Source organism: Aspergillus pseudonomiae (assembly GCF_009193645.1).
Source record: "Aspergillus pseudonomiae strain CBS 119388 unplaced genomic scaffold BDV37scaffold_9, whole genome shotgun sequence".
In the NCBI taxonomy this organism is placed as follows: Eukaryota; Fungi; Ascomycota; class Eurotiomycetes; order Eurotiales; family Aspergillaceae; genus Aspergillus; species Aspergillus pseudonomiae.
In genome coordinates, this window is record NW_022476001.1 from 347,207 (window position 1) to 360,178 (window position 12,972).

The following is a 12,972-nucleotide window of genomic DNA, read 5'->3' on the forward strand; positions in this document are numbered from 1 at the left end:
TGATGGGTCCACCCTTCGGATGGAGTCTTGATGAATAATGATACACTAACATTGGCATGGTTCGTCTGTTTTTTGGGGTACTTTGTTATGTATATAAATTAAGATAGTAATTACAGGTCGCTAGTGTCTACAAAGATCACATCTACAACAACATGATTGAGATAGCAATTGGAGAAGTTCCTCGTCTTACGATATCCCACCAAAATTGCCAAGGTTAATTTAATCCAGTCTGTCATTCAACTTGCAAACGTACCGAGCTCTACTGGCAGCTTGGAAGTCGACAGGTCAAAAGTTCAAAGCCCCCTGGCCCCTCTAAGGGTCTTTTTGGGCTACGTCAGCTCCCACTTAGGATGGCTGCGGTATCATGGCACAACAATGAGTAGAGTTATTCAAAGATGTAGGGGGTCTTTGTTTGCTGCGTGGATGGGATGTGTTTTTCTTTTTATTTCCCTGTTTCTTTGGATTTCATTGACCATAATAGTGTGTTTCTTTACCTCATAAGATCTGCACTTTCCTTCTATATAGATGAAGTAAACTTGCCTGGGGAAGGAACTATTACGGGGATACTAACCACTGGCAGCAACAAAAATTGCAGATATGCGAGAAACAGCTGAGGAACCTCAGTTGAGTGAACGTGAATATGGGAGACGATCTAGGAAGCAAAGATCTAGAAAAGGAAAGAAGCACCACAAGCGGTCTTCAACAGCGACTCCTTCCTCTCACACTTCCTCCAGTTCTAGTACGGCCAGTGAAAACAGAAGGTCTTCCATGGCAACACACCAGGCTGGTGCCAGTCCCCATCATCCGCTCCCTACTAGTGAGCGCGGCCTTCACCACAACACAACTGAGCATTTCTTCCGTTCACATTCACATTCTCCTTCTCTTTCATCCTCTTCCGCCTCATCTTCTGCTTTCAACCGTCAGTCATTGCGATCATTAAACACCATGTCGTATAATCGTCGTGGTAATCGCTCGAGAGACGTTGGCCGCCCCGGTCAAGGCACCTTACGTCAACCTCAGAACTCATCCCGGCTACAACAACAGCCAGCCCAGTTGTTGCTGGCCCCATGGACATTCTGGGATACTGTGGCCGTGAACCTGTTAAACCTCCCGAAGGAAGTCAACACACGTATTCTCTGGCAAACATTCTCCAACGAGGGCTATGTCTCTTCTATTGATCTATTCGAGGACTCACATGGCAACAGAGATTCTAGAGGGAAAATCCGCTTCAGGTAAGGCTCACTGAACTCTCACTGTACAGCTACTAATTGTTCTCACGTCTCGACAGACCACCTCCTAAAACAGACTTCTGGAGGAAGGGGTTGTATACCATCAAGTTTCCCAACGGTCGAGCGTCAGTCATCAACATTGCACTTGACTTGAACCGTGAAGAACCCCAGATCGCCAGTCCGGTCCGTTCTGGCGTCTCATACCCAGTTGAAATCGTAAGTGTATTCCTCCGTGAATCTACTTTTCGGGGTTCTGACTTTTCATGTAGAAAATACCAATCGTGTCTATGGATATCGGTGTACTGTTCAATGAGACAACAATGCTTCCAATGCGTTCTGTCGGCTCTGGCGATAATGAGCGCGCCATACTAGTGCTTAACCTGAAGCAGAAAGCTCTGCTCGTTTACTTCCAACTTCCCATCTTCACCCCAGGATATAAGCCCACTCCAGCCTGCGGTGTTTTTCAGGAATATCGCCTGAAGATCCCCTTCGTTCAATTCAGTCAGATCTTTCAGATGCGGGATACTGTAACAGGGAATATATCACATTTCACAGTGCTAGGCTCACCCCCGCTCTATCATCGCCGCATCAATAATATTGATGTAACTCATTCAGACGAAAGCAATACATGGAGGGAGTCGGAAACTTGGTACCGACAGACATATATCGTCCGCAATGCATTGGAGTTATCTTCTCTTCCCATCGGCCTGAAAAAGGCAAAGGCTGTGATAGACATAGGTGAGTGTCTATCCTTACTACCGCTACTTAGGACTAGGGTTGAACAATCTCATAGGTCGTTGGAATACTTTCAAGATAACGTATCCTAGAGATGCTGATATACAGGGGAAGCTGACGCTTATGTGCAATATTCTCAAAGACTACAACATCATCTTTCAAGGCACAGATCGGTTTACCCAGTGGGACGCGAACGTGGAGATGAATCCGCCAATTTGGAAGTGGATAGATTTGTCTGACTCCCAACCCCCAAAGAAGACATGTTCGTTGGAAGATCTCTTCGACCATAACTTTGTTCATTTGCCTTTCCAGGTCCGATATCAACTCGAGGTGTGTATTTCGAACGGGTATCTTTCCGAGTTCACGATGAATCGCGAATTTGCTGTCAAACTATCTGAACTTGGAGAGACGCAAGCGGTGAAGCTCTTGGAACATGTTTCCGCGAAGAAGCAGGTGTATTACGACCCGATGAAGATCTTCGACCTGAAGTTCATCAAAGGAGTGACTCAAGCGAAGATCCCCCCCTACTGCTGTTATATGCATTCGGCCAGAATCACCCCAAGCACCATCTATTACAACACTCCAACAGTGGACATCTCCAACCGTGTCATCAGACACTTTATCGAACATGCAGATCGCTTTCTTCGAGTACGATTTACGGACGAGAAGCTGCTAGGTCGGATTAATTCCACGACTGACAGTACAATGGATGAAATATTTACTCGCATCAAGAGAGCATTGACCAATGGCATTGTGATTGGCGATAGACGCTACGAATTCCTCGCGTTTGGGAATTCCCAATTTCGTGAGCATGGCGCCTACTTCTTCGCTCCCTTACCAAACCTGACAGCTGCCAATATCCGTGCATGGATGGGACACTTCAACAGCATACGTAATGTTGCTAAACATGCTGCAAGGTTGGGACAATGCTTCTCGACCACTCGGGCTATTGCTGGTTGCCCTGTGGACGTGGTTAAGATCGAGGACGTCGAACGGAACAACTATAACTTCTCCGATGGTGTCGGGAGAATCTCGCGGTTTCTTGCCCAAATGTCTATGTCGGAACTTAAGATAAAAACGCCAACAGGAGAGCCTCCCTCTGCATTTCAGTTCCGTCTGGGCGGCTGTAAGGGAATGCTCACTGTCTCCTCCGAGGCCCAGCGCCAGGAAGTACATATTCGAAAAAGCCAGTTCAAATTTGCGGCTATCCACAACGGATTGGAAATCGTCCGTTGGTCTCAATTCTCCATGGCTACACTGAATCGACAGCTCATCATCGTGTTGTCAACTCTAGGTATTCCAGACCAAGTATTCCATGCGAAACTCCACACCATGCTGCGAGGGCTCAATGAGGCATTAGAAAGCGATCCACAGGCTATCTACTGGCTCAGAAAATACGTAGACACAAATCAGATGACCCTCTTAATCAGTCAAATGGTCCTCGATGGCTTCAGGAGATCGAAAGAGCCTTTCTTGACATCAGTTCTGGCACTGTGGAGGGCATGGCATCTTAAATACTTAAAGGAAAAGGCCAGGATTGCTATCGATCAAGGAGTATGTCTTTTGGGCTGCATGGATGAAACAGGAGTTCTCCAGGGGTACTTTCACGATAAGGTCCCCGGGCACGATGCCTCGATCGAAGAAAAGACTGCTGCCCTACCTGAAATCTTCGTCCAAATATCTCGCCCGGGGGCCGGCAAAAAGCCCGAGGTAATTGAAGGAGTCTGCATACTAGCTCGTAACCCTTCCCTCCACCCAGGTGACATCCGGGTCGTGAGAGCAGTCAATGTTCCCCAGTTGCGCCATCTTCAAGACGTGGTTGTCTTGCCGCAGACGGGCGATCGTGACGTATCGAGCATGTGCTCAGGTGGAGATTTGGATGGCGATGATTACATCGTCATCTGGGATCAGGACCTATTGCCCAAGGACTGGTTTCGTGAGCCTATGAAGTATACTAGCAACAAAGCTCAGGATCTTAATAGGGATGTGACGGTCAACGACATAACCTCCTTCTTTGTCACGTACATTAAGAATGACTTTCTTCCTAGGATTGCCCATGCCCATCTTGCCTTGGCTGACTTCCTTGAAGATGGTGTTAACGAAGAGAAGTGCATCCGGTTAGCCCAGCTGCATTCCGATGCAGTCGATTACAACAAGACAGGCATTCCGGCTATATTGACACGCAACCTTGAGCCTCGGAAGTGGCCACACTTCATGGAGAAATTTAACAAGCCCAAAGACAGGATCTATCACTCGAACAAAATCCTGGGCCAGCTTTATGACGCTGTTGAGCGAATTGACTTCATTCCTAGCCTCGAGATGCCATTTGACAAGCGGCTCCTCAACAGCGAGATAGAAGTCCCTGACGACCTACTTACATTCGCGAAGAATCTCAAGGGACAATATGATGACACAATGCGCCGAATTATGGCACAACACGAGATAAAAACGGAGTTCGAAATCTGGTCTACGTTTGTCCTCGGCCACGCCAACGCAAGCAAGGACTACAAATTTCATGAGGAGATCGGTGCAATTTCCACTACACTCCGCGAGACGTTCAAAAAACAATGCTACGAAAAAGTCGGTGGCCACAATTTTGATCAGCTAGCTCCTCTAGCCCTCGCTATGTACCGCGTCACCCACGAGGAGATGACTGATGCGCTTAACAAATACCGTGCTGAAAACTCAACGACAGACAACAAATTCTTCCATAAGCCAAAGCCCAAAATAAACCAGCTGCCTCTTATCAGCCTCCCGTGGATCTTCCCACATATTCTAGGCAAGATCGCGCTGGGGCATTTTGAAATACCAGGGTGCATTCCTGTTGTCGGTAACGACCCCTTTGGCCTGTTTACCGATGACCTGGACACTACCTCTCCTCTCTCCTCTCATAGTAGTACAAGCCCAGCTATCCCTATGCCTGCTGATATCGAGTCTTTGGAACAACTTCTTGATTTTGGGCTCTCAACATCTGAGTCGCATGGACCGGCTTTATCCACTAGTGCGACACCGTCAGACGTTCCTATCGAGGCAGGTTTCAGCTTACTGGACTTTACTGATATACCGAAGTGCAGTCAGCCTCCGAGTAGCGACAGTAGTATTAGTGGTGGGTGTGTCGTGCACAGTATGGACACTACCACCCTGACCACGCCTGTTGACGCCATACAACGCAGCGGCAGTCCCAGTGGAGGTGGCAGCACTGGTGGTGGATGTGTTGTTCAGAGCGCGGGCGTGACTAGCAGCATATCCAACGGAGTTGTAAGCGAGAGATGTGTTGAAATTGTGGAGGAAGAGGACGATATCAAGCCCACTGCTCTTGATAAGCTCAACGAGCTGCTAGGGTTCTGAGAAGGGAGGGAAACATAATGCGCGCGTGAAGAAAGACTGACTTCGAAGTTGCATTCGGATGAGAGATAATATTGATAAATTCATCGTCAATATGAACTACCATACCATAGGAGGATGATATTATACAGTAATTGAGCAGATTAGCATACACGATCTTATACCTAGGTTCTAACCAACGCCCGTTCCCAGGGAATGCTCATAGATAAACAGAAAAACCTCCTTTTAATGATCAACGCCTTGTTTCTCAGTAAAGTTTGTAATAGCAGTCATCCAACACCACTCTACCATTCCAACTCACTCTCACTCTTATCCTGCAATAACTTGATCACGGGGTTTAGAACGGCCTTAGTATGCCTCCAATTAGCCACATATCTAGTCCTCGAATAGAAAACAGGACAATCCTTGCTATCACACTTCACCTCATCACCAAACGGAACACCCATACAAGACCGGCAAACACGCAGCAGATCGGAAACACTCTTCTCCACATGTCGTTGGCGAGTAACCAAATCGAGCAGAGAGATATGCGGCTGTCGCATGCACTCAGCACAGATCGGAACATCAGTATCGTCCAGCTTGGCTTTGCAGACGATACAGGTAGAAGACTTCATATACGATTCAAGAATAGTCCTTCTGGCATCCTTGCCGGTGGAAGTTACTGTTCCTTCTACTCGGCGAATGCGTTGCACTTTGGGCATTTCATCATACCACTGGCGGACGTTGGCGCCCACGAGGTTGAAGATTCGTTCTAGCGGCGGGATTATGTTTTTAGTGATGTAGTATTCAGCATCGAGTTCTAGTTGTGCATCATGTAGGACTGTCTCTGGTGGTACGCAGCGGTCGATTAATCTTGAGCCCGGGGCACCGGTTACGACGACGTAGGGGACTCGTTCTCCGTACTGGGGTTCTAGACGAGGATCTTCGAGCATTTTCTTAGTGCTGATTAAGGCGCCCGCAGGGGGAAGGCCTCGCTCGCTGTACGTGCCGAGCTTTACTTCTCTGGCGAAGCAGAAGTCTTGAATGGAGACTCGTCCTTGGAGGATCTTCGTGCATTGTTTCTGGAAGTAGCGTTTTACTTGACTTAGATCTGCTGTACGGAAGAGGAGCTTCAGTGCCTTTTCTTCAATCTTCTGCTCGGCTGGTGTGCCGTCTCGTCGGACTGTTTCGATGCCCTTTGCGTCGAACTCGGGTTCTTTCTGGTCTCTGTGTTCGTATTTGAAGCCGACGTAGCGTTTCTTGGCGAGAAGGACGCATGGGTGGTAGACTTTTTCGAATTTGAGTTTTACTGGCGAGGGGTTCGTTTCTGTTACGGCTTTGGCGATTTCTTCGCCGATATCGAAAGCTTCGTTGCGAGTGCGTCCCTTGAGGTATACGAAGAGACTGTCTGTGTCTCCGTATACGACCTCGGCGCCCCAGCGCTCTACAGAATGAATCAGGGCAATGGTTTTTTCTAGTGTTTCTCGCCCCGATTGGACAATGCTGTCGGCTATCTCGGAACAGGGCATTCGCCCTGAGAACGATGCTGATGTGTAACCGTATGTGACGTTCGCTATTAGTTTGAGGGCGAGTTGTCTGTTGTTGAGAAGACGTTGCAGCGCCTTGTCATCCTTGTCCATCTTCATTCCGGTTTTGACCATGACTCGAGTCTCCAGAATCTCGGCGAGCATCCTTGCGAGCAGCGATTTACGTACTTCGGGCTTCGCGTACATCATGCCGTTTGGTGCGATGTTGATCTTGTCCTTGAGTAGTTCTAGTAGTCGTGGTTGTCTCTGGTATTCAGTGAATCCCATTTTGTCTCGGCCTCTCCATTGATGTACTCGTCCCAGGAAGGTGGAGTAGCAGTAATTATAGGCAATCATGATGCTGGGGTATAGTGATTGGAAGTCTAAGACTAGAAGGGGACTGGTATAGAAGTCACTTTGGGGCTCCATTACCAATGGAAGACATTCAAGAGCATTTTGCTGGCCAACTTGTTTCTTGCTCGGCGATACAAGTAGGAAGTTCTCGGGTTTTGCGATCCGGAACATCAAAGATTCGACTTTGAATTGGGAACCTCGAGAAAATACCGAGTAGAAGTCGATGCCTAATAGTCGCGCCTGTTCACTGATTCTCGGTACTAGCTCGTTTGATTCTAGGATTTCAAGGTTCATTTGCACTCGAGAAACGAAATAGTCGACGACTTTCATGAGATCGCGAGGCTTTCCACTTTGGTACCATTCGGTGAGATCGCGAAACGAGTAATGAGGTATTCGTCGATGTAATAGATGGAATACGACGTTCTCCATGCTATATTGGAGCAAGTTCAGTTCGCTCCTCATAGCGCGCCAGATATTGATCATATGTCGTCCGCTCACTCGAATGGAAGATGTGTGGTTGAATCCCCATCGGTCAGCATCCTTACCAAACCTGCCATGTGCCTGGGACTTCACTCTCGACAGTTCATCACATATGTCAAAATCATACTTCTTTCTAGCTCTCTCGATCACATATCCCCAAGAGCCGTTGTGAACTTCATACCCGGTGAGTATGTCTGGGTCATACAGCCTGACAAGATCCACTAGTCTGTTGATCAAGTCCAGCTCCGTTGGCTCATGTTCCAGGTCGATTCTCAAAGCCTTAGAAATCTTTTCTTCGGGTTTGTCATATTCACCCTGAAAGACCATCCCAACACGGACACCCGAAAGGTGACTATTAGCATCGAGATCCTCGTCATTTGATTGTATACACCAGGAGATGCAGGATATCTCATCCTCTTCTGGGTTTGGAGCAAGTACACCACGAGTATTTACATGAACTTCTAAGCTCATTATGCTCATATAATGGGTCTGATGTTCGACACTAGTAGACCTTCCTTTCTGCGAGTACTTGAATCCATATTCGTTCTTTTGTGTTGGTCCCTCGATCTGTGAGAGGAAATTAAGCTTCGTGTTCGGTTCGTGTAAATGCCTCTCTGGCTGCACAGGTTCAGTCTTTGGTTCCCGTTGTTTGCTCTCAGCCCACTGTACAACTTCGGAGCGGCTTGGCGGCACGGGGGCGAACTCCCAGACTCTGGAAGCAGTAAGTTCCCTGATATGTTGGTCAATTTGCTCTTGCTCTTGTCTATCTCTTGGTATCGAAGTTTGTTCGCCAAGCATCGCAGGTGACCGCCCGCTGGGATCAAAGTCAGGGAGATAATGTATCCCACTACCTTGTAAGCGGAATTCCCTGCCTGTATAGTCTCGTGGGCGATCTGGAACATCACCCTGGTCACTGTAATGGGCTTTATTATAGATAACAGCCGGATAGCCGTGATCGCTAAGGGTAGACGACACCTCGCTAGGACTAGGGCAAGTTCGCCGCAAACAGCATATCTTTGTATTCTGCGGTATGTTGAATGTTTCATAGATCATCGGTGCCATCTCTGACAGAAAATAACTTGATATGTTGGACTTGCTTTCTGTGGATGACATCAGGAATGGCAGCGATTTCTTATCTTCGCTCGCATCTTTCGAAGCGTCTATATTGGGTTCGGCTAAATCCTCTATCTCCTGTGTTGCCTTCAAAGAACCGCCATCCTGGCTGAAGCGCAGGATCGTCATGGGGTCGTTTGGATCCTTAACGACTGGAAAACTAAGCCTGTTGTTCAGTCCGCTGCCTTTATGATGACCCCTTGGTTGTGTAAGAGACTGTGACTGCGAAGGCGAAAGCGAACTGAATGGTTCATGGCTACGTGCCATATCCTTAAATTTGTCATTATCATCAGTTCGAACACCTTCGTGTTGATCCCACTCTTCATTATGATGTTCCGAAGTTTGGACACGACTTTTCGAGGCGTATTTCGGCCTCTTGTTAAATCGGGCATGATCAATTATTTCCCTTTCTGAGCGCTTGAGGGATCTCTCTGCCCTCCGTATGTCCTCTCTGATATTCACCTGGCTATTGATATGTTCCGGTCTACCTTGTGTATAGGTATTAGAGCGATGTCTACTTGATGAGCCTTCTGTCCGGTCGAAGAAAGGCTTATAGTCGGTGGAAGTGCTAGCCAGGGGCGCATTCGGCTCTCGGTGTTCCTCAAAGGGTAGATCAGAGAACGCATCTACCAGAGGGTCGTCAAAACCATCTCTTTCCTCCTCATCGTTACCTTCTTCTGAGAAAAGATCGGCAATGTCATCGTCATCTGAACAGTATGAGCGGTTATCGGACGCTGCAGGTAAGGCCACATTTTCATTAGTATAAGCACCTGCGTTCGCTGATTCATTTACTTCGAGATCCTGAGGCGCTTGCAAATCCGGGAACTTATTGTTATCTGGATAAAGGTCCTCAACACTCTCTAGAACAGTCTTGATATCTTTCTCGAGGGGGTCCTGTACGAGAAAATTATCGACATTGACGTCCCCATCACCATATTGACGCCTCTCCTCGGCGACTGTACGGAGTGTCAACTGACGATATTCCTCCTCATGGATCCACTCTCCTCTATAGCGTTCCCTTGTAGCTGCTGATAGCGAAACTAGCTCCTCGGGGTCAAACGGGCTACTGCCAGGATCAGCTAGTCCCATACGTTTCTTTCGCCTGCGCGTCTCATCCTTCCACAGCCCTTCCATACTCGGAACAAGTTTCTCATTCTGGTCGACTGGCTTCAGAAACTCTGTAAAATCATGATGTATAGGTCTCTCGCGGACTTCGAGACGATTCAAGATATCTTGCACACAAACATCCACTTCTAGGGGACAGTGACTTTGCTTAGGAAGTTCTGACGCATCCGAGATATTATCTGGTTGTATAGATCGATCATGCCAGCGATGCGATAAATTAGTCAATTCGAGATACTCCGGTACTGGGGATCGGAACTTGACTTTGCTACACTTCATATATGCACAGCCGTACAAACTATAGTCACACATCCATTGCGGGATGTATTGTAAGTGGCTTTCGTAAGGCTGCAAAGACCGCTTCAATATAGCTCCTTGGAGTAATAGGTCCGCTAGTCTTATCGTATAGATAGGGCTGAGAAGATAGACCTTGAAGAAGAAACGATAGCCCACATAATAGCCATAAAAGGGGACGCCCTTTACTAAGGTAATATGGGCAACAAAGGCAGCCTTTTTGTCATGTGCATTGCGACGGTAACTTAACGCCAAGGCGTGGTCAATTGCGGTGTGCAGATCCCTAATAGCACGGCGGACTGTATACACAGTTTAGCCTGGACCATTATCAGGCTAAGGTACGCTAGGTAGACAAACCTTCTTCTGGGCTTAAATCACCGTCGTATGGGACATACAGGTACGGGAACGCGCCGTGAACATGGACGCATACTTTTTGGCCTGTTTCCGTAGCGCCGAATATCCTAATTACGGGCACTTTGGGTCTATCATATTTCTCGGTAGATGGATCCCTGTAAGGAAACGGAGGATCAAACTCGGATGGGGCAGCTTGGTAATGATCCACGCAATTAAGGCGCACTTGAAAGGGCTCCATCGATTGCGTGTTTGACAGCGCAAGCTGTCAGCGACATGACCAGCGTGTATACAGTGAACTCATATCACCCGTGCTGGCACGCTACTGGCGTCGCCATCCGGAATGTCAAGTTAATTGAAGTTGACTGGAATCATGACGTGTAGCAACCACTAAAAGTGACGCGCCTCCCAAGCGCGGACAGAACACCAGGTCACGTGCCCGTTATCAAGCTATCAGGCGATCTTCCAAACTCAAGCAACGGTCTTGCTCTCGCGCGGCAAAGTGCAGGCCGCCGAACAGGTTCACCCTCGCGTCACGGTTACGATCGCAATACAGCCAATTCTATAGTACCCCGGTCCATTACATCTTTCAAGGCACACCGTCACAATGTCATCGCGAAAACCCGCCGATGTGGCGTCGAAGGAGCGCAATGAATATATTCCGTCTTTCATCTCAAAGAAGCCGTTCTACATAGATGACGATTCCACAAATGATTACCTGGAGCATCAACGTCTACAGAAGCAGACCACAGAGCAGTCGAAGTGGTATGAGCGCGGCAAGCGTGCCGGTCCAGCTGCGACCAAGTATCGGAAAGGCGCATGTGAGAACTGTGGCGCGATGACCCACAAAACAAAGGAGTGCCTTAGTCGGCCTCGGAAGCAGGGTGCGAAGTGGACTGGTAAAGATATTCAGGCCGACGAGGTGGTGCAGAACGTTGATATGGGATGGGATGCCAAAAGAGATCGATGGAACGGCTACGATGCCAGCGAATATCGTCAGGTGGTAGAAGAGTATGAAGAGCTTGAAAAGCTTAAACGGATAACTGGGCAAAAAAAGATCGCAGATGGTGAAGATGAGGAAGAAGGTGCGGAAGAGGAGGCACGGTATGCTGAAGAATCTGATATGGGAAGACAGCAAAGCACGGCTACCCGCAATCTACGTATCCGAGAAGACACTGCGAAATACTTGCTCAACCTCGATCTTGACTCGGCGAAATATGATCCCAAGACGCGACGGATGGTGGATATGGGCGCTCAGGAAGATCAAGCCGCAGCACTTGTTGCTGAGGAAAATTTCGTTCGCGCTTCCGGCGATGCTGCGGAGTTTGAGAAAGCCCAAAAATATGCCTGGGAAGCTCAGGAAAGCGGTCGGCAGAAGATTCACCTGCAAGCAAATCCGACGTCTGGAGAGATCTTGCGGAAGAAAGAACAGGCAGATACTGAAGCTAAACGCCAGGCCCAGCGTAAAGCACTTTTAGAGAAATATGGCGGTGAAGAGCATCTGGCTCCGACACCGCTACGAGATACCATGGTTGTTGAAAACGAGAGGTTCGTTGAGTATGACGAGACCGGGGCGATTAAGGGCGCGCCAAAGAAAGCCGCCAAATCAAAGTACCCGGAGGATATCCTCACCAACAACCACACGTCCGTATGGGGCAGCTGGTGGCACAACTTTGAGTGGGGATATGCTTGCTGTTACTCCACGGTGAAGAACAGTTACTGCACCGGCGAAGATGGAAAGAGGGCATTCGAAGAAGCAGATAAGATGCTGATGCTAGATGTCGACGATGGAGCAGATGAACAGCCTGAAGCTGAAGCCGAAGATGCAACAGAACGTCCGAATGAAGAGCAGGGCATTGACGAGAAAAGAACAGAGGATTCCAGCACCAGGTCGAAAAAGAGGACGTTGATGGAAGTACAATCAGGTATCACTGAGGAGGAGTTGGAATCGTATAAAAAAAGTCGTCTCGCGGCAGATGATCCTATGGCTAAGTTCATAGGGAATGACACCCTTGAGCAGTGAACTATATGGATCCCTCCCAGTCTTGATCAATTTTACTTATTTATTTACAGCAGTTCAATATGGGGCGCCGGGCGCTTTTGATGAAATACCCTGTAAACAGTGTATAATATAATTCGTTACCTTACATGGCTATTTTCAAGGTCATCGGGAAGAATCGAGTGGTAAATATGGAAAAAGAATATTTGTAAATAGAATGTGAGATTCAAGCTTGCTGTCTTGTTATAGACCTGAAAAGTCCATCCCTATTCTAGCTATACTCAAGGTATCCCGGAAAGGATACCTTAAATCGACGCTAATACCATGTCGGGCTTAGTTCAAATACCCGGGTGGAGAACGATGGTAAATCATGTGATTGATGATTCCCTTTGGAGGATACGGAATCACGGGACCAGGGCACAAGCCCTGGTGACACACACTCGCT

At 48.0% G+C, this 12,972-nt stretch overlaps 3 protein-coding genes across 3 annotated transcripts; 2 read left to right on the forward strand and 1 right to left on the reverse strand.

Annotated features, from left to right (window-relative positions):
* Nucleotides 1-945: 945 nt before the first annotated feature.
* BDV37DRAFT_279613 (RNA dependent RNA polymerase) lies at nucleotides 946-5,312 on the forward strand (the record flags this gene model as incomplete). The annotated part of the gene is made up of 4 exons (XM_032086373.1): nucleotides 946-1,232; nucleotides 1,289-1,445; nucleotides 1,499-1,967; nucleotides 2,023-5,312. The coding sequence occupies 4 exons, from the start codon at nucleotides 946-948 to the stop codon at nucleotides 5,310-5,312; spliced, it is 4,203 nt and encodes a 1,400-aa protein (XP_031945148.1).
* Nucleotides 5,313-5,413: 101 nt separating this feature from the next.
* Nucleotides 5,414-10,864, reverse strand: BDV37DRAFT_223244 (DNA-directed DNA polymerase zeta catalytic subunit REV3). The gene is made up of 2 exons (XM_032080207.1): nucleotides 10,535-10,864; nucleotides 5,414-10,476 (listed from the first exon to the last, which is right to left on the reverse strand). The coding sequence occupies exons 1-2, from the start codon at nucleotides 10,767-10,769 to the stop codon at nucleotides 5,594-5,596; spliced, it is 5,118 nt and encodes a 1,705-aa protein (XP_031945149.1). The 5' UTR covers nucleotides 10,770-10,864; the 3' UTR covers nucleotides 5,414-5,593.
* Nucleotides 10,865-11,030: 166 nt separating this feature from the next.
* On the forward strand, nucleotides 11,031-12,758 carry slu7 (mRNA splicing protein SLU7). The gene has a single exon (XM_032081044.1). It carries the CDS (start codon nucleotides 11,136-11,138, stop codon nucleotides 12,549-12,551), a length of 1,416 nt encoding a protein of 471 aa, XP_031945150.1. The 5' UTR covers nucleotides 11,031-11,135; the 3' UTR covers nucleotides 12,552-12,758.
* The last annotated feature ends 214 nt before the right edge of the window (nucleotides 12,759-12,972 follow it).

Excerpts from the sequence above, each read along its gene's own strand:
- slu7 (XM_032081044.1), top strand. The coding sequence starts at position 11,136 with ATGTCATCGCGAAAACCCGCCGATGTGGCGTCGAAGGAGCGCAATGAA.
- BDV37DRAFT_223244 (XM_032080207.1), bottom strand. The coding sequence starts at position 10,769 with ATGGAGCCCTTTCAAGTGCGCCTTAATTGCGTGGATCATTACCAAGCT. Across the intron at positions 10,477-10,534 it reads TGATTTAAGCCCAGAAGAAG|TCCGCCGTGCTATTAGGGAT; the intron begins GTTTGTCTACCT and ends CTGTGTATACAG.